This window comes from Drosophila navojoa, chromosome X (assembly GCF_054131105.1).
Source record: "Drosophila navojoa isolate 15081-1374.11 chromosome X, UAZ_NAV_1.0, whole genome shotgun sequence".
NCBI classification, from domain to species: domain Eukaryota; kingdom Metazoa; phylum Arthropoda; class Insecta; order Diptera; family Drosophilidae; genus Drosophila; species Drosophila navojoa.
This window is the reverse complement of record NC_142895.1, coordinates 23,107,185-23,129,135: the sequence shown is the minus strand read 5'-3', so window position 1 is coordinate 23,129,135 and position 21,951 is coordinate 23,107,185. Positions and strand designations below refer to the sequence as shown.

The window sequence follows — 21,951 nt, the reverse complement described above, 5'->3', positions numbered from 1 at the left end:
CACTGTGTTAGCTGCTCTCGATCGGGTCTGTCCAGCCAACCGATACCCTCCCTACAATGAGAACGAAGCGGCCGAGCAGTCAATGAATCTCACTTGTTGTTGCTCTGCCTGCTTGGCATACACCTTTAGCTGAATGCGCATTTACAGGGTATGCGAATTGAATCAATATCTAATGTAAATGCATGCCTTTTAAGCATTGCGCGGCTGTTTTACCTTCGACCATCCGAGCCATTCGGATTTCAATTCCGTTTTGCGATTTCTGATGCTCCCAATGCCTTCCGTTAGCCTTTTTTCTATTTCCTTTGAGTTCTTTTCATTTTGCCATTTCTTTTTTCGTTTCTCCCTTGTTTTTTCTTTTGGTTGGTTTTCTTTTTTCAATTGCCGCCGGAGCCATAGATCCTTGGATGCCTGCTCGCATCCCCGTCGCCCCTTTCGTTTGTCTTTCGGCAGACGAATTGAAATGAATACCTGCGTACTACAGCCAAGAACCGCCCGAAGGACGAACCTAACCGCCAGCTCATAGAGCTCTGAAGGTTCACTGCGATTGGAAATGAGAGCTAATGAGAAAACTGCACGCTTTTTAACAACTTATTGTTTTACTCCGCACAATACAATCGGGACTTGGCAGTATGATTTTGAGAAGATATACATACATGTATATATACATATATATATATACATAGAATATATATGTATATATATGTGTGTATGTGAAAACACTATGTTGCCTGTTAACAGTTAATATCATTTGGAACAACAAAGGACATGGCATATTCTGTTTAATAACAACTCCCCTACCCCATCGACCAGTCGCCCGAGGCGCCGTACATCCTATGTGCGTGTGCTCAAGTATGAAAAGAAGTGCGCTTAACGGCCGCCTGCGGCCGCCTCCGCTGGAAAACGGACCAGCTGCTAGTCAGCTAGCCGTAGCGCCCTCTAGCGGTTGTCAGCGTTCACAAAAAGTGGCGCAAAGGTGAGCCGGTGGCCGGGCCAGCCTAGTAGCCCACATAAATCGCTGTGCGCTCCATTGTTTTGCTTTAATTATGTGCGCCATGTAGAAGGACTGTCCTCGTTATGGATCATCTACCCAAGGAATATTGTTTTTTGTATTTCCTTGCCATATATTTTTATTTTTTTTTGAATGCAGTGTCAAACGCAATGCGAACCGGTTCTGAGACCGTCTTGAGGCCAGTTGAAACGGTAAAATCAACCATTTTGTTGCGAATCGCTTTGAGCTGGTCTCAACACCGTCTCGTACCGTCCTTCAAATGCAACTAGACACCTTGCATCCCCCTCCTCCTCTTCGCCATCCTCGCGCCCTCGCATCGGCTCTGCGTGAAACAGGCCAACGTCCACGATCTTGGCTCTGTGCAAGCCCTTACCAATGCTTAATTATCAAAGGGATGCGGATAATGAAGCATTGCGTCACATTATATTCAGACTCATGCCATAGCCTCTTGTTTCCCCAATAACTGAGTCACAACACATTGTTTTGAATGTTTCTGATTTTGAGCAAAAGCAATCCCAAAATCATTTTTCATTAAATACATTTTCATTTATTTTTAATTTTGTAAATCGAAATTGCAATCCGTTTAGTTGATAAAACGAACGCTGATTCGACCGTAAAATTTGTTGTCTTCATTTCAATCCATGAGAGCTTGAAAATGTCCTGCTCCATCATCAGTTGTTTCCTTTGTTGCTTTGTACTCTCTATTCTCTTTTCATTTCTTACGCCCGATTGCTTCTTTTTTTCTCGTACTCGTTTTATATTCTCTTGTAACAGAAGTTTTGCAGCTTGAATTGATGAAGAATCAAATCGCCATCAAAGTTAACCATGCTTTTTTTCCAGTGAGCAGTTCGATTACTGAATTACTGAAGTCTATGGGGCGTCACTGACTTATATGGACACATACATACCTATATGCTTATCAAAAGTCTAACATCAAAAATAAACGAGAACTTAAACAAATTAAACATTTTCTTGTCTAGTATGTTGTGTTATACCATGATTAACCTATTACGATTATCGATGGACGATTTTCCATTTTCGTTTTTCGAGTTTTGATTTGCGATTTGTGATCGTTGATTGATTTCGTTTTCTGATTTACCGTGCGGCGCTGTTTGAATGTGAATGTCTTTGCTTATGCTTATCGCACTTTACGCACTTATCGCACCCAGTTCGCAAGCGCCGTAAGCCTCTCTGAGGCCATCCCCCCACAGCACAGGGCATGACGCTAAGGCAGATGCGGCGGCACAATGTTCTGACCAGATTCACGGCACGCATGTGGCGCAGCCTTCGCTGCTGCTGTCTGTGCAACCCGGTTCGAGGTAAGCGGCACGATTCGTCCCATTGCCACAGTGTCCTCTGATGCCTGGCCAAAAACAATCAATTCAATTGTCGTGTAATAACTTGTACTGTCCTCTGTGTTTCCCTATTTTAGTATCAACGTATTGATGTGACTCCACTTCGTTTCAGTTCACCTTCAGTTTAATTGCTGTCTTGCTGTCTCTGTTTGTGTGTGTGTGTGTGTGTGTGTGTGAGTGTGTATGCGAGTATTTTTATAAGTTATATAAATAGAAGATAGCAGTTAATGGTCATTCCGACGGAGGGGCGGTGCAGGGGGGGCGCGGCAGGGCAGCACAGAGGCAGAGGGGCAGCAGCAGGCGTGAGCGCAGCGAGAGCGCGAGCGCGAGCGCGAGCCGAGCGCGAGCCGAGCGCGAGCGCGAGCCGCGAGCGCAGGGAGCGCGAGCGCGAAGCGCAGCGCGGCGAGAGCGCGAGCGCGCGCGCGAGCGAGAGCGCGAGCGCGAGCGCGAGCGCGAGCGAGAGCGCGAGCGGCGAGCGCGAGCGCGAGCGCGAGCCGAGCGCAGCGCGAGCTGCGAGAGCGGCGCGAGCGCGAGCGCGAGCGCGAGCGCGAGCGCGAAGCGCGAGCGAGAGCGATAGCGCGAGCGCGAGCGAGAGCGAGAGCGCGAGCGCGAGCTCGATCGCGAGCGCAGCGCGAGCGCGAGAGCGAGAGCGGCGCTTGCGCGAGGCGCGAGCGCGAGCGCTATTCTATCTCTATCTCTATCTCTATCTCTATCTCATCTATATCTCTATCTCATCTCTATCTCTATCTCTATCTCTATCTCTATCTCTATCTCTATCTCTATCTCTATCTCTATCTCTATCTCTATCTCTATCTCTATCTCTATCTCTATCTCTATCTCTATCTCTATCTCTATCTCTATCTCTATCTCTATCTCTATCTCTATCTATTTATGTATCGCTTTCACTGTCTTACTTCATCTATCCCAATTCATTGTGCTAAACTGTAAATGTTTGTTGTATGCCGCTTGAGTCCCATTTTCTTATGTTCCTGTCAAAGTTCATGTCAGATTACCTCAGTCAATTGATGGTATTGTCAAAATTGATGGCTAAATTGCATTTGGCAGCACTCGATGGCTCCAAAATAGGCAGCACTCTGTTTTTCGACGACACTTTCGGGCCTCAGCGTGCTGTTAGGCTAGGCTGACTCAGCTGGCCTCCACAGCACGTCCAACTAGTGCTTGACAGTTGCAACATAAGAAAAAGGTTCGGAGCGGCCAACCGCCTGCATCAGAAGCTCACAGCTAGCATTGGCAGCGTTGGCTGCATTGGCGAGACGCGCATTCAACCCCCATTTGGTATTTGATTCGCTTTTGGACCGAGACGGACGACGAGACAACCATAAAATTCCACTCAAATTCACAATTACCGATTATCGATTAACGATTAACGATTAACGATTAAAGATAACCGATTGCAGCTGCGCTTCTTGTGAGCTTAGCGAGCAATGAGAGCAGCTCTATCACTCTGTCTCTCGCGCTCTCGTGCTGTGTGCATCATCCAGCTAATTTGACCCTACGGTCCCGTTCCCCACTCCTGCTCTCTGTTCCAGCGGACAAGACGGACGAAAAGTTCCATCGGCGGGCCTCCGTCAAGATGGGCGTGCGGGTCATCTATCGCACCGACGTCTTTCACCAGCATACCGCTCCGGAGAACTTCGCTGCCTTTGCCGGCCAGAACTCCAATGCATCGACCCAATCGCCGCCCGCCAGCGCCACGCCCCCATTGAGTAACAGCGATGGGCACGAGCCAACACCCAGCACCAGCAGTGCAGGCGGAGGAGGAGGAGGAGGAGCCGCTGGAGGAGGAGGTACCGGTACCGGCACCGGTACTGGTGCGGGTGCTGCTGCGGGTGCGGGTGCGGGTGCTGGTGCCAAGGGCGCCAAGTCCAAGTCGGAGCGCGGTGATTCATTTCCCAAGCTGCGCCTCTCGCCCAAGGCGTTCAGGTTCAGCGGACGCTTCGGCCGCAGCAAAAGCGAAATCGAACGGTGCCCCAACGACCCATTCCATTGCTACAGCAAGTCCTTCCAGGAGGTAAGTGAGATGACCGTAATACTGATCAAAATACATAACTGAGATACTATGATAAACATCGGCATTGATTTCCGGCTTAAAAATCAACATTTCTAAGAAGAATATGTAAATCAAATTAATATTTTAACTAACTTATTCTCAGAACATCAGCAGCATTACCCTTTATACCCTGTAGTAAAACAAATCATATTTTCTTATAAAGTGCCCAGTGGCCAGCAAAGGTATTAGCATTTCTTTTGAGTCTGCCATGTCTTTGCGAAGCATAAGCTCTACTAAAGTCTTAGAATCCTGTACAGTCTTTTAAACGAAGTCAAATCAAGGCAACGCTTTGCAGACGAAATGCTTTTGACCTACCCCACAAGGAGAGAGAGCTATAAATACTAAGCAGGAGCGTAGCAAGGTTGTCGATAATTGGAGGGAGGGCAATCACCCCTCTTTCATATCGAATTACCCACGCACCTTCTGTGCTTGGCGACGGCATATAGGTTTCATAAATAAATTAATACACGTAATTGGGTTCATCAATATTCAGATTTCCGAATCCATTGATGGAATTTCAGGTTTGCCCCTCCTTTTATTAAATCGTTTGAATAAAATCAAACAGTTCATTTGTCGATTCACTTTAAACAGATTCCACTCTAAACACTTGGGGGTCTGTCGCACGTTAAACACCCTGCCCTCCAATGCTTCGTTCATTGAGACGTGAGCAAGTACTACGATTGCTCAGCTCATGCCTATTTAATACATAATTAACAGAGCTTGCAATTATGTTCTCTAAGCCTTTGCAGTGCTGACCGCAGACTTAATGACTTCAATAAACCGAGTGCGCTACGTGGCACCTGCCAATTGATTAGCCAAACAGGTGCAAATGTAAATGCAAATGCGCCACAGAGCGAATCGTAATTTCGCTGGCGAAAAGTAATTTATTTTCAAAGGCGCCAGAAGTGCACTAATCGGCTTGCGGAGAGGTCAATTAATTTGGCTATAATTATTATTTGCGAGCTCAAATGGCGCGCACTGCTTTGAGCCGCGCAATTAATTTGCGTGCAGAGCTAATCGAAAGGCAGCCGCTTCAATAATACAGATCCGTTCTACTCTCCCACTTTGCCCATTGGCCAGCCCACTCCCCAAACGGCTTAACTGTGCAGTCGATTAATTAATAGCTAACCAGTTGAATTGTAATTAGGCAGTCGCCAACCGAACTTATGGCTAACCGCACGCAGACCCAGGCGAATCAGATTCCCGATGTGCTTAGCAAACTAATCATGCATAACTTAACCAGACACACAGACGATTGTAAACGCGGTCTGATTGATTCCTTGGCAGCACTGCGACAACACTGGCTCCGAAATGCTGCCACCCCATAGCAATGCCGGAGTCACCGGCGGCATTGGCGGCATCAGCGTTGGACCGTGCGGCGGACCCCAGGGCGCCGTCGATAAACCGTTTCTGCTGCACGATGGCCGCGTGGGCTTGAGGGCCAGCCTGGACAAGGGCTGGTATACGCACGGCGAGGACGTCAATGTCACGGTCAACATACGCAACGATAGCCGCAAGACGGTGCGCAAAGTGAGGGTAAGTCGACAAATCGATAACCGATAACCGATAACGATGCAAAAGTACATCGATGCATAGAAAGTGTTGTTGCGAGAGTGGAATCGAATCTTTGTGCAGGGAATCTCTTGTTGTAGCTGCTGCATATTCTTTGACTTTATATTATAAGGAATCGCGCTTATTCTCTAAAATAATCACTGACTGACTTGCCTTTTAGACCTCATGACTTTAATATAAATATTCAAACTGTTTGTTTGCATTACAATTACTTGACCTGTACTGAACTGTCTGTTTGCTATCTCCCTCTCCTTCTCTGGAAATGCCAGCTGCGGCTACCTGGCACATGCTTTTCTTACCCAATGTTGACCCAACTGTTGCATTTCCACACAAGTTGTTTCAATAACTCGGTTGGCTCTCTGCCAGCTGTTGGCACATTCCACATACCGCAGCTGAGCACTTAGCCACGCCCAGTGAACATGAGTTGATACCCCAAGCCAGGCTCTACATGCAAAGAAGCCATCTCCATTCATGCCCATTGCTTTGAGGGACTCTGGACAGCGCCATGTGTCGGCGCACAGTCCGACAGAGCTACGACAGTCAATCAGATGGTATCCAGGGAGCGGCTTATAACTTCCGGCCGTTCGCTTTTAAAGTTTGCAGTTTTTGTGGCGACCAATTGGCTTAGAGCTTACGGCTTTTTTTTTTGCGGCAGCCAATTAGACGGACTTAGCGGCGACCATGTAAGCTAAAGGGACAACATGGGCAACAGCCGAAGCTTGTTTCAATTTACTCACAAAAGTCTGCAATAATACTGTCAATAGTTTTAATTTATACTATCCCCCCCTCACTGCCTTAGTCTAATGGCAAATGCATGTAAGCCAATTGCTTAGATTCCCGCCTGATATCTGATAATTGCCAATAACACAATGCCACATGCCTGGCACTCAGTGGGCGGTCTCCATTGCGACAATTGCTTTGGCAATCAAAATTAATGTAAACACACACACACACACATACAGCCACCGAAATAAATCATCAGTTATTCTGATATAGCCAAGTGCGAAGCGTCCTATTAATATTATAAAGACGTACGCTCAACACATCCATTCACTGGGCACTACGGCAAACGCATGCTGTTTGGGTCTATTAATTGAGCTGCTGTGGACTACAATAGTTGTCAGTTGAATACTGTTATAGAATGGCTGTATATAACAGTTTTGTGTAGCACTTTGTGCAACAATGTTGCATAATAATTTAATAGAAGTTTTGTGGAACTGTTTTGTATAACACTGCTGTAGAATAGTTTTGTATAGCAGACTAATTTTATATAATTGTATATAAATTTTGTATAACAGTTTTGTAAAAAAGTTGTTTATAACAGTTTTATAGAATGGTTTTGTATAGCAGATTCCTTTTATATAACACTTGAGTAATAGTTGTGTATACCAATTTGTTTAACAGTTTTGCATAACATTATTGCAGAATAGTTAAGTGTAGCAGATTAATTTGATAAAACAATTTTGTATAACAATTTTTGTATAACAATTATTGTATAACCATTTTTGTATAACAATTTTTGTAATACAATTTTTGTATAACACTTTTGTAGAATAGTTATGTACATATATCAGATTGATTTTATATAACACAATATTGTATAACAATTTTGTAGAACACTTTTATAGCAGTTTAATTTTGTATAAACTTTTTGTATAAAAGTACTTTGTAACATTTTTGTATAATAGTTTGTTAGAACAGTTGTGTATACCAGCTTTGTATACCAACAGCGATTTTCCATGAGTTCTGTATAACAATAATATAAGTGGCTTAAAGAAGACAACATGCAGGGTTTTAAGCAGTTGCTGAAACCAGCACAGCATTAAATGCTTGTATAGCATAAAGTAAGAGCTTTAGTCCTCGATTGCTTAAGTATAACAGTGGAGTAGTATGAAAGCAAATGAAAAACTAGAAATGCTTGTGCTTAAGTATGCAGCTGGCCAGACATTCATGAGATATGTGAGAACTAATCTGTGCACACTTTGTAAAACAGTATAACAATTGAGCTGGAATCAGATTGATGTTCGACCAGCATACCGCAAATCAACTCTTGAGCGAGAAATATTGAATTCGAAATCATATTTAAGCTGCTTACCATCAAAACTTAACTCTTTTGCAGCTCTCCAGCTGACAATCCTGAGCAAATAAACGAGAATACCAATGGAGAGTATTGGGGTTGCGGTGCAATGCACACATGGCTTTTGTTCGACGGGGCGGAGTTGTGAGTGTTGAGTGTGGTGTGCGCCAAGCAAAGTGCTGATTGAGCCTTAAGCTTTTAATAAACACCAAACGAATATTACGCATACGCCGCATGGGCAGGCGGACAAGCAAAGCAGTGGCGGCCGTTGCTATTGCCGTTGCCTTAGCTATTACTACTGCTGTTGCCTGCCAACGCACCAAATTCTGGCTGACAAAGCGAATGGCCCGCAGCTGCCACTGCGAATGCTGCCCTCGAGCGGGGGGTAGGGGTGCTCGAACGGACACAAAGAATCAGCGAATGCAAATGACGTTGGGCCTTGTCGCAAAATTAAAAAAGAAAATATGTATATAATAAATAAGATGAACGAAATAAGTATAGCGAGCATAGAATGTGCAATCTCTGGAGTGTGGCCACTCGAGAAAATTCAAAAGGAAACAAGCCGAAGAAGCAGCAGCAGCAGCAGCAGCAGCGGCAGCAGAGGCCAAAAAGGAAATAGTTGTGCGACAGCGGGCAAAAGGTTGGCAAGTAGCTTAAGGCTTAAGTGGAAATGGTAGAGGAGCCTGGCAAAAGGCTCGGGTCGAGTGAAAATTGTGTTTATACATTTTATGGGCTTTACTTTTTTAGAGCATACACACACACACAGACACGCAGACACAAAGACAAACACATGTGCACGTGTGCCCGCAGCTACTTTCAACGAGCTGGCGGCCCCTTTTTGCTTACGCAAAGCCCATGAAGGTTACGTAGACAATGTCAGCAAACACTTTCTCTCTCTCTCTCTCACACACACACACAACCACACACACACACGCAAACGGCTTTAATCACACTAATAGAGCATGTATTTGTGTGTGTGCGGCGAGTGTATTAATGGCGAGTTTGTGCCCACAAAAGCATGCTACAATATCAGATTGTCACTTTGGTAACGGTAAAGGTGTTTCTCTGTGTGTGGGTGTGTGTATGTGTGTGTGTGTGTGCCGCCCACGTCTTTGCTCTCCATCCTTCGACTCGACTCGACTACGACTGCTGTGGCCACGCACCGAGCGGATTCTGCTTGACTCAGCTCTAGTTTAGCCGCATGCGCTTACTTTTGGCTAACATGCTCGAGCCATATTTGGGCATCTGCCCTGCACCCATTAGCTGGAATTGGGCATGCCCAGCTTGTAGTCGTGTATGTGACAGGTATAAGAATTTAACTCATATATCAGTTTTAATACTACATAGCTTTATAGTCAATAAATATTTATATAAAAGAAGAGATGGAATTAGTTTGGGAGAGGGAGTGAGAGAAAGAGAGAGAGAGACAGACTTGTTATTAGACTATTATTAAACATCATATCAAATTAAGGCAAGCTAGACTTCAGGTTTTACTTGGAATACTGCATCGTTTTATATTCTATATATATTGTTATGAAAGAACAAGAGAGAGAGAGAGAGAGAGAGGGGGAGAGTAGACGGCAGGAAGAACGTATTTGAATCCTAGATAATATTGAATATTTAAGTTCTTCAGATTTTACTTGAAATACTGCATTATTTTGTAATCGATTTATATCAGTAGTATGCAGTATATATCGATATATATTGATATCATAGAAAAAGAGAGTGAGAGAGGGAGATTAGACGGCAAGATGATCGTATTTGATGCCTTGATATTATGAATAGTTAAGCTCTTCAGCTGTCACTGGAAATTCTGCATCATTTCATAGTCGATATGTATAGAAATCATATAGAAAAATAGAGAGAGAGAATACCGGCCGATTTTGAGCTTCAGATTTCATATATACTATACAACATTCTCCTTCTCATACTCATTATTGTCTCAAGCTTAGCTTGATTATACAAGTATAGGCAAGATACCATTTCTGTTTGTCAGACTTTGTGTATAATACGTATGCGGGAGTGACCTGGCCTACGTTCTGCCCATTGGAACGCCACTAATAGCAGCTTATCCCCAGGTTCAGGGCATTGTTGCATTGATGAGTGCAGCAGCTACGGCCCGTTGTCTGCTCTGTCAGCTGTTGGCTTTTGCGTAAGCCTCTTGCCACAGCCTGCTGGGTCGCCGATAGTCGATGCTCGACTCTCGTCCTTGCTCCGTCCCCCTTTCGCCGTTCTTCGTTCTCTGTCGTCTCCCACCCGTCGATACCCGCATTGCAATTGGAAATTGGCAGCTGGCAGCTGGCAGATGGCATTAGGCATTTGGCATTGCGCTCGAGTGATTTAAAATTCCGTTCGCTAAGAACCAGAAAAATGAGCCGTAAATACGAGCGACTTCATTTCGATGTGTGGCGCTTAGTATGACAGCTATTGCGTATACGCAACGTCAGCCACACTCGCTGGGCTCAGCAGCAGCAGCAGCAGCAACATTACGATTCAATTGTTGCTCTGTCCAGGCAGAGGCAGGAGGCGGTCTATTGCGGTGCATGCATGCGCTGGCATTGCCACTGCTGTTGAGTATTTCATAGTCAGACCGAGGACGTAGGCCACATAAACTAGCTTCCGGCCACTTGAAGCTAATACCAAATGCAAAAGCATCGAAGAGCCAACAGCGGAAGAAACAGCACAAGAGGTAGAGCAGGAAATGCTAGAGGGAGAGAGAGAGGGAGAGAGTCATACACATTGGCTAAGTAATTGTGGACATTTGATTCAGCTGGAAATGTGCCCTGGGAGAGGACTCCAACGCTGGCTCGGACTGCGGACTGCGGACTGCACTCTGCTGTGACGGGGTGTGCGGCCGTCAAGCGCTCTTATTTATATGATTATAGCCACTGTATTTTCACATTGCATTATTTATGAATGAGCAAACAGATAGATAACCAGACAGACGGACGGACGGACTGACTGGCCGATAAACCGGCCAGCGGGAAAATGGAAAGTGCAAACAGTCGAATAACAAGAAATGAGCCGGAAGCCAAACCTACATCGATGCACATTAGAAAAATGACGCATTTTGCGAGAATTATAAAATCAAACACACATACATATACATATATACAATATATGCACACACACATACATCCATACATCATCTAGTTGAGCTCAAAATGTGCAACAATAGCAAAGTTGAATTCAAATGAAAAATATTATTGTGCGAGGTTTCGAAACACTATAATCGCTTTTCAAATTATCGATGCGCAACAAATAAATGAAATCACTTTTGCAAATGCAACTCCAAATGCAAAATTATAGATTTCGAATGTAAATCTGATTTGATATTATTTTTCACAGAAATTGCAAATGTTTCGAATTGCTGAGAAAAATGAAACTGCGGCTAGGCGTACAGTAAGGCCACAAATTACGGGCCAAGACAGAGGTGTAGAGCACGCACTAATTGCCCACTATGAGTATTTTTCACATCTCTCTGAAAAGTCCCTTTAATAGGTATTTCCATGCCATAAATACATATATATATGTATGTATGCAAATATATGTATATGCATATGTATATGTGGCTTGTACTTATGCAGTGGCATGTGCAAAGGCATTCGGAATGATAGCGACGTATTTACTCAGTTAATGAGCGGCCACTTTATGCCATCAGAGCAACATGTGTCTGGTTTCTCATTAATGTAAAGCATTTGTGCGAATTCCGTATGAAAGCGGATTACGACCGCAATTTGGTTCAATTAAATACGCACACACAGACACACACTATAAATATATAAATAGCAAGAACCAGGGAGAGAGAGAGAGAGAGAGAGAGAGAGAGAGAGAGAGAGCTACACCAAGCATGCACTTATCTAGTCTCATGGTCAGTGGCCTCGGCTCTTCAATATTTCATGCACGTTTCCCAAAAAAGTATGCTACACTTTGTATGTTGTCGCTCTGTACTTTCAGCCTATTAAATATACATTTCAATGCCCATGCATACAAGCACACACACACATACACACACATATATATACAATATACTCTGTTGTCGAGTTTTTATTGTCACAGCCTTCGCTTTCACTTTTGCTTGCGTTCAGCTCAATTCTTGGTTTTATACAATTTTATACGACTCGTTTCCCCGCAAGTCAACAATAAAAGTGAAAAGTTAAAAGGCACACACACACACACACTTACTCATGCTCTCACAGTCACAGTCACACACACACGCACACAATGTCATGCTCACACACACACAGTCACACTCAATTATATATGCAGTAATTTTGGCAACTCAGTTGACCTTAAGAACGGTCCACACTCAGCAACAAGTTTCTGGATTATCGAGCGGATGTGCGGAAGCCAATACATAAAACCCCAGACTGACTGGAAAACTGACTTTCCGGCTAATCTGATTAAGTGTCAATCCAATGATTGACTGGTTGGCTTAGGCTGCTCAAGTGATTGATTAATTAATAGACCGCCATTTAGAAGCTAAATAATAGTTAACTAAGCAAGTTTGGGCTGGCTGAAGAGCTGATTGACTGACTGATTGACTGATTGATTAATGGACTGGATTGATTGATGGACAGATTAGCTGATGAATAGCTTCAATGAGTGACTAATCGAGCTGATTGATGGATTGACTAGTTTTATAAATGAATGACTGAATGGCTGATTGAACATTGATTGAATGATTTACTGGTTGATTGCTTCATTGTAATTGACTGACTGAGTGAGTAAACGACAGAATGACTGATAAACTTATAAACTGATTGAAAGATTGACGGGTTTTATAAAAAGAATGACTGACTGGCTAATTGACTATTGATTGACAAGTTTAGTGGTTGATCGCTTTATTGTAAATGACTAACTGAGTAAATTACTGAATGTCAGCTTGTTTGACTTACTAACTCTTCCATTGTAGTTAATTGACTAATTGATTGATTGATTGACTACTTTTAAGAACTAATAACGGGCTGGCTGATTGACCATTGATTGACTGTTTTACTATTGAGAAAGGATTGACGGCTTATGTAGCTAAGCGCTTGTATTAAATTGACTGACAGATAGAGTGATTAAATGATTGAAGGAGTGACACAGGCATTAACTAGTTGGCAGACAGAATGATCTACATACACATATACATATAAGACAATAGGACAGCCTGTCATTCACTTGCAAGCAGTCAGTTTGACTGGCAACGAGTCAGTTCGTTGATTAGTCACTCAATCATTTAATCACTCAATCCGTCAGTCAATTAAATGCAGTAAAACATTCGCGCACACGTAACCTAATTAAGAAACTATTGGGCACATAATATCACTACAGCCATGAATATGAAATGGGCGCGCAGTCGAGCCCAAAAGCGCGTATGCATATTTCTCTACACGCGTGTGTGTGTATATACATATATATTGGTATTTATGTGTGTGTGTGTGAGAATGTTTGTGTACGCCAGCCAATTGAGCGAGAGCAAAGTCGCACAAGCGACAACAAATGTTCACAATTGAATTCCAAATGAAGTTAATAAGAGGCAAAAAAAGAAGAGAAAACCAATTTCTTAGCTACCCTCGAGATGAAATACTTTTTATCATGCCGCCAAGTAAGAGGTGCCCATATATAAACGTGTTCCATCTTTCTTATCATCCCATTGCAGGGCGATAAATAGGTTCGCATTCATTGTTAGTTCAATTTATGAATGTGAAAGTATGACATGTCTGAAATATATTGACATGACATGCCTTAAAAGCCGAAACTCACTCTTAAAAGACAGAGGAACAGGTAGAGAGAGAGAGGAACAGCTGAGGGAAGTAGAGCCGGTGCCCTATTGATAATCGCTGTAATTAACGGTGATGAGCGAGTCACACGAATGACAGCTCGATGTTAACAGCTCGACAACGACAATAAACAAAAGCATTTACAACCCTCACACTCAGCTTACGAAAGGTATATACAGCTAGCACAACAACTTCAGCTGTTAATCTGTTGCATATTATTAAATAGTATCTTATTATCTTATTATATTTGTATCTAGTATACAAACTGAAAACTTATTTAACAATTATCGATATTTATAATCGCTTGCTATCGCATGCTATTCCACTATTCATTCAAGAGTTTTACTACAGCAAAAGTCTCAAACAATTGATCAACTCGATTGATTGAGCATATAGAAAAAAAAACCTGTTCATAATTGGAGCCGCTTGACGTCCTTAATCGGACAATAAATGCAGACATCGAAAAACAAATATTTGTATAGGTTAATAACTGTATAGGAATGCAAACCAATCATACGTAAGAACCAATGCATTGGCCTCACAATAGAAAATATGTATATAAAACAAGTCAGAAAGGTTAAGGTCGAGACTGCTCGACTACGAGATGCCCGGAACCCTTTGAATAGCTAATGTGCCAACAATTCAACACGCACACACATACACATATGTATGCAGACGCTCTGCTAACTGCGCAGTTAACGCAGCGACTGCAACTGGACTGGATGGAGCTTGAGCTTTGTTATTATTTGTCAAATAAATTCTGCAGAAGATGCATTCAAAATAATCCAAAAATGAAAATCGTGGAAAATGAATCAGAGTATAAAAAGTGTAGTTCTTTAATCGATAACATTGTGAACGAAATTGCTATCGATTTTATGCAAAACATAGAAACAAAGAGAGCCATCATACCCTGATTTCCCATTTTCAATTGGCTCAAGGTGAAAGAATGCAATCATTAAAGTGGAAATTGAAAAGGTCTGCCACAAAAGATCAAAGAGCATGTTATCGATTAATTACCATAGCAATGTCTGTGGGCATGCCCGACTAGCTGCTACCCTGCGACTTTTAGGGTAGCAGTTCAGCGAGCCCATTGCTCTCTTAATTGAGTTACCCGGTGGCAAATCGAGGATGCAGGTGGATGCTATCCCTTAAATTCGATTAACGAAAGGCGAGCTCAACTAGGCGAAAAATTGACGAGCAACGAGTGCAACGACGCGACGTCGACAAAAAAACAGAATATTAAATTAATGAAAACAATTATCGGGCAAGCGAGGGTCAATGCACACGCACACACACACAAACGCATTCAAACTTTAACGTAACTGTTCGATGCTCGTTCAGGGACTCGTTTGCGGATAACTTTCTGCGGTGCCCGCGCTGCCCCACATGCCCTCACTCCGCCGTATAGAACTGTACGTATGTATGTTGCGCATTCACATGTGGACATTCCGGTCGATCAGGTTGGCCCGACAAATGGCCCTCATTACAACCAAAATCCAAACGAAATGCAACACAAAAATGGCAAATCAATTGCAGGGGCAGAGCAAAGGCTGTAATACCGCCACGCCCCCTTGCCGTAGGACACAGGCCTGGACGGACAGTGTCCGCATTTATGAACGTAATTGAGTGCATTACTTTTGATTGCCTTGCCCATAGATAAGGTTGAAGTAAGCGCGGCAACGCAATCAAATAATGCTACCATCACACACACACACACATATGCATATATAGACACACACACACACAAATGGAAATACACACAGACAAGGGATATGTGTCACGGAAACAATATGCTCTGCCTAGGCAAAGCAATTCGCTTGACTTTTCCATTAGCTTTGCGGCCTCAATGCAATTGACCGTTAGCTCGTACTTGAGAGGACCCTACCTATAACCTATACCGGACAATGGCGACGCGTAAGGATTCGTGTTAGTTAATATAGTATGGAATGGATCTATAGAAGTCTTTTGAATCATAGAAATTAGAAAATTGGAATGAAAATAGCTAGAAAGACGGTGTATGAGATATTATAACATATAAAACATGCAAACTCACTTATATGCATACTGAAGAAGTCTTCTATAGGTCCATTTTGGAGAGCCTAAGGCCTAGCTTGCCACAGATATTCGTTTAGCTCGGCCATTAGCTAAATAAGGACTTTAGATGACTCTACGGATAGCTGATCATTGTTGTAGCTCGTATTTAGGATTGCGTTTATGGTTCTTATTCGGCTTGACTGCGAATTTAGTAATCGCAAAATGGTTTGTGATAAATGGAAACCATAATCGATTATATAAAAAAATAATTGTATCGGTCTAAAGCGAAATATTTGTAGTGCCAAGGCAGAGCGATGTTTTTCTAAGGCGGATGCTACAGTACAGGAATACAGGAACATATCTTTAGATTTTTACTGAATTCTAGGCTTAATAAATATATAATAACATAGAGGAATATATCATTTGAACTTCACTGAATTCTAGGCTTAATAAATATAAAATAACATCAGTTTTTGGAGTATAATATCTTAAATTTCTAAAAAATAAGAATAAAATCATTTGTTTTTTTATTATTTTTTTTTTTTTTAGTTAATCAATTATTTCTCTTCACTTAATTGAAATTAATAATATGATTCAGTAAACGATTCATAACTTTAGTTTCCCAACACTAACAAGGACTCTCTCTATGGCTCACCTCAGCTGCCTGCCCGCTGCTGCAGAGTATTCGAGTCTCGGTGTTCGCCATTCACTTTGTCTCGCTGACCCTCGACCGTTGTATGCCCTTGATATTGATATAACACTTGCGTCGCATTGACGCAGCCAATTTGATTGGCAGCCCACTGGCCTTGTGGCCACGTCTGGCCCGATGACCCTGTTAATGCTACTCAGTGCGCTCTCTCACTCTCTCTATCTCTCTCTATCTCTGTCTGTGGCAGGTCTGCGCCATTCAGCATGTGGACGTCTGCATGTTCAACAACGGCAAGTTCAAGAACGTCGTTGCCGACTCGGAGAACATATCGCCCGCCGTGGACCGCACCGTACCGCCGGGCGGCACACTGAACACCACCGTGGCCCTGCGGCCACAGCGCGGCCCCACCAAGAACTGGATCGCACTGGAGGACACGCTGCAGCGCAGCACCGAGCCGGATGAGATAACTGGCGCCATTGCCGCATCGGCCATACGCTCGCCCAACTTCGTGATGCAGGCCGCCCAGCTGCTGACCGGCCATCCGCTGGCCAGCCCGGCCATGGCCATGCCCCAGCCGCCGAACTCGGCGGGCACAGCCACTGCCGGCGGCGCTGGGAGTGGCTTGGGCGACGATCGCAATGTGTTTGCCATCTACGTGTCGTACTACGTGAAGGTGAAGCTCACACTGAGCGGCATGGGCGGCGAGCTGTCGCTGAAGCTGCCCTTTGTGCTCGTCCATGTGGACGAGTCGCTGCGGCCGGGCCACACCTCGGCCACGGTGGCCGAGCTGCGCATGGAGCGGCTCACGCTGCAGGATGTGCCAGCCGGGCGCAAGAGCGCCAAGCGTTCGTCCACCACGAATAAATCCTCGAACACCTCGCCCTCACTGGTCGATGGTCCATCCACGAGTGCTGCGGCCGCCGCCGCTGCGGCCGCCAGTGCCGGCGTCGACGACATCACCCAGCTGGATGTCATCGAGGCGGCGGACGAGGAGTTCAACATATGTGTGCCCGTGCCAACTGGGCCGCCGAAGCCCAGCTCCAGCAGCCAGAAGCGGCGGCTGCAGCGCAGCGAGACACTGGCCCGAGACATCGACGAGACCGAGGAGGAGCAGGAGGTCGAGCAGCAGCAGGTCGAGCAGCATGTCGTCCAGGTCCATTTGGAGCAACTGCGCGAGGAGGAGCGTCCGCAGCCGGCCACCGAGACGGGCGCCGTGCCAAAAACCACAAATGTTTGATTCTGATTGTGGTCTCAGATGTTTGCCAAACGAAAGAAGCCGTAGGCGGAGACTGAGGAGGAGACTGAGCAGGAGGAGAGGCAAACGTGGGCCGGACAGAGGCGAGAACAGGTCAATCGAAATTGGAAGAGCGAACGGAGCGAAGAAAAAGACGACGAAGAGAAGAATAGAAGAAGGTGTTAATGAAGATGATGAAGAAGAAGAAGAAGAAGGAGGAGGTAAAAGTGTATATTTGATGCAAAAGCGTAAGCGATTCAGTTTCGGTTTCAAATGAAAAACGATTTCACGATTAGCATAGAAGGTCCCTGGGCAGTGGGACGATGGGCGTGGATGGGGATGGTGCTGGGGTTGGGGGCTGGGACTGTTGGCGTCTACTGAAAGCAGCCAACGAGTAGAAATTTAGTTTTAGTAGAATTTTCGACAAGAGAATTGTCAGCGTAGCTGCTGCAGCAGTTGAGGGGGGAGGATCAGGTGGAGTGCACCGGGTGTGGGCGGACATTTTGGGGGGGGGGGGGGAGGTGTGGATGCTGGAGGGCCAGGGTCAATCATGATTGGCGCCACAAGGCACGAATATAGCTAGGTATCGATACCAATTTACTCAATCCAAATGATTGAGAGCCAATGGCAAAAAGCATTCCAAATTGGAGGCGATACAACTAAAATTGAAAAAAAAAAGAGAAATAAATAATAAATGAGAAACTAAAAACCGAAAGAAAAAAAAACTAAAAATATATTTAAAATGAATGGAATTCAATATATACAATATATATTAGTAAGTGTGAGTTGATATTAAACAAATATGCAAAGCTGTCTAAAGTACTCCCAACCAAAAAACATATACATATATGTACACATATATATATATACATATATATAATGGAATATAAATATGATATTCAAGAAAAGCAAATGGAATGATTCAAATGAAAACTAGAAATATAAATGTACTAACTAAATGAACAACTAACTAAATATAAAAAACAAAAACTAAAAGTAAAACGAAAACATATGAATGAATGAATGGATACCCAGTTCTCAATATAATTGATATACTATATATCTACTTATCCTATGTCTATGTTTGTGTGTTGTAATTGAAAGCTAACACTATTCCAAATGGGAATGCCATGTAATACCATATTGTAATACTCAATCTATTCGAAAGCAAATGCAAACACACGAACAAGAACAAAATAAACCAAAAAAATATAAATGTTACGGTTTCACCTGAAATGTATTTAGAATCAAGAAAAGCAAAAGCAAAAACAAAACAAAAAAAAAAAAGAAAATGAAAATGAAAATGAAAACAAAAACAAAAACAAGTAAAGCAAATAAGATATACAAAAGAAAACATGCCTCTGCGAGTATACATATCTGTGAGTTCTTCTGTCATATTACATGCATAGGTATACACACATATACACCATATATACTACATACATATGTACACTCCATTATTCCCCCTCCCCCCCCCCCCCCCCTTGCCACATTACACTCATACACTTAGACCAAAAATCACTTTGAAATAGCCGTACAGATACGCACAGAGAGCGAATTTAGAGGAAGAACGGTGTGAGCCCGGATGAGTCACACGATACAGTTCTGTCGACATTCGTATTCCCTCGAGGATATAGTTTGTAGAGTTTGTTCCACTTATGAAATGAAAAGTAATAATAGAGAACCGAACATAAGCATAAACTAACTCTAGTCGAGGCTGTTCGACTGGGAGATCCCTTGAACCCCAACGACTTGCTGATATTCCAATCGTTCTACATATCTGCTACACTACACACGCACACATACGCATGCGATTCGGACTAACTGATGCGAAACTACTTGCTGAATAACTTTCCTAGTAGATGGACTATCGTAATCAGACTTTCAGAATGTGATAATGACATTCATATGTGTATATTTGCCAATCCACTTGAAATACTGCTGCAAATTTGAAGGGCAAGGTCGTATCCAAAAATAAAAAATTCTAAAAATAAAAATTTAAAAAAATAATTATATCAATTGCACATGAATCTAAATTCAACATTTGGAGACTCTAGCTCTATAGATAAACAAGATACAATTTTAAAAACTGATGTTAGACAAGGTTTTTTTTTAATCGATAACACTGAAACAGGAATAGTTGTTATCGATAAAATGAATCGATTTGCGCGTGCTATACAGGGACCTACATAAAATTCACGAACAGGGCTAGATCGTTTCAACTCGTCGCGCTTATCAAGAATATATACATATGTATATACTTTATGGTATATGCCACGCCTCCTTCTGTCTGTTACATGCATACATTTCAAGAAAACCCAATTAAAACCCTAATTTCCCATTCTAAATGGGCTCAGGGTAGGAAAATCAAGTCGCCAAATGCAGTTCAAAATGTGGCTAAATGCTAAGTTTGTATTGCTAACCAAGAATCAAGTGAATTATAAATAATAATGGGGATACCCATAGTGTTGCCGGCCGAAAAAAACACAGTAAAATAAAAATAAAAATAAAAATAATAAATAAATAAAAAATATGAAATACAAGTAATTTAAAAGAAAATTCTACAAAAGCTATACATGTATGAATGTCTATTTAACAATATTTGATTATATATGTATGTATGTAGTAGCCAAATGGAGCTTGACAAATATTCTCGATATATCTATGTGTTTAGCAAACGTAAATGCCTAAAGCCTAGATCCGCCCAATACACAACATATATATATATATATATAGATATACATATATGTATATGTCAATACATTTCGAACGTCAACAGAACTGTGGATATTCTGTCCAGCAAAAAGCGAATTGAGCCAAAAAAAAAAAATCGCAAGCAACAGGATACACACACACACACATGCACCCATGCGCCCCTACAAACTGAAACTCACACATACACACACACACACACAGTTACAGCCATAGAAATGGATTTAAAAAAGAAAAAACTACGATTTTGTTAGCTATAAGCGCAGTTCCATACCAAAAAATATCTCAATGTGTAAATGTCTAAAGTTAAATCAAGAATTTATGGTCAAATAGACAATTAGCCAAGTAAACTAACCAAGTAACTAACCAAAATACACACATGCATACATAGCCCGCATATAAGCCATATTCCAAAAGCAAACTCGAACCGATGCTCTAGCATTTCCCCACATTAACCAAACACATACATATGCATGCATATGCAACTGCCGTCTACACCCATACATACATGTGTATTTCAATATATACATACATATGTATATACATATGTACCTATATGTGTCTATGATCTATGATCCAATTAAACGAAACCAGAAAGTATTTCCAACAATTACAATTTCAATGTGATGCATTTCTGTGACCACACACACACACACACACACGCTCACTCACACACACACACACTGAGTAGCAACTGAAACGGTAGCGAAAAACTAAAACTATGAACTATCCTATACGATCCACGTGGATATATATTTATGTAAAGCTGTCGCCCGATTCACAGATTCACATTCAGTCTGCCGCTGACATCGCCGGGCGTTTATCGGGCGGCAGCTCTCTATACATATATCTATATACAAGCATACATACATATATCTACATATATACTGAAATTGATGTGTATTTAATAAATGTTTATTCTGTAAGCCTCATCTGAGTGTCATTGATTCATTTTTGGATGGCGGGAATTGGGATTTGAGGCTGCAATTATAATATATTTTACACATTTTTGTTGATGTATTTTTTTTTCTGTGGGAGTTTTTGTTTATTCTTTGGTTCGCTCTGTTGGCGTGATTAATGATTGGAAGGACTTCCAGGTTCATGGTCGCATGATGCACATCATCAAGAGCATCTGAAACATTCTGAAATAAATGTTAAACATACAAAACAAAAGAAACGAAAAAAAAAAACATGCACACACAGTATTGCTTGTTTTCGTTTCGCAAAAATGGGCTCCATAACTTTTGGCTGCTGCGACAGCCAGCAGGCCCAGCAGGACATCAGCTTAGACCATTAGCCAAACTAACTTAGTGGGGACCACCTACTATTCGTGGCTCCAATAGCAGAGCTAACCACACACACAGCCACAGCCAGAGTCACAGCCACAGCAGAGGCACAGTTTACAGCCGAGGGCTACGTGAGCAACAAGCTAAAGGAGCGCGAAGAGTTATTTAACATTGCTGTTAGTTA

General features: G+C 42.7%; 2 protein-coding genes across 4 annotated transcripts in view; both read left to right on the top strand.

Annotated features, from left to right (window-relative positions):
- LOC115564439 (uncharacterized) overlaps positions 1–21,413 on the top strand; it is a 66,309-nt gene extending 44,896 nt beyond the window's left edge. For all 3 annotated transcript variants that reach the window (XM_089263092.1, XM_089263091.1, XM_030388747.2), the window contains 3 exons: positions 3,915–4,396; positions 5,723–5,971; positions 16,783–21,413. In XM_089263092.1, the coding sequence (XP_089119218.1) occupies positions 3,915–4,396; positions 5,723–5,971; positions 16,783–17,772 (1,721 nt within the window). In that variant the 3' untranslated portion in view covers positions 17,773–21,413. The remainder of the gene's footprint in view (positions 1–3,914; positions 4,397–5,722; positions 5,972–16,782) is intronic.
- The window catches only part of LOC149090717 (uncharacterized), an 86,350-nt gene that overhangs the window by 10,235 nt on the left and 54,164 nt on the right, over positions 1–21,951 (top strand). The window lies entirely within an intron of this gene.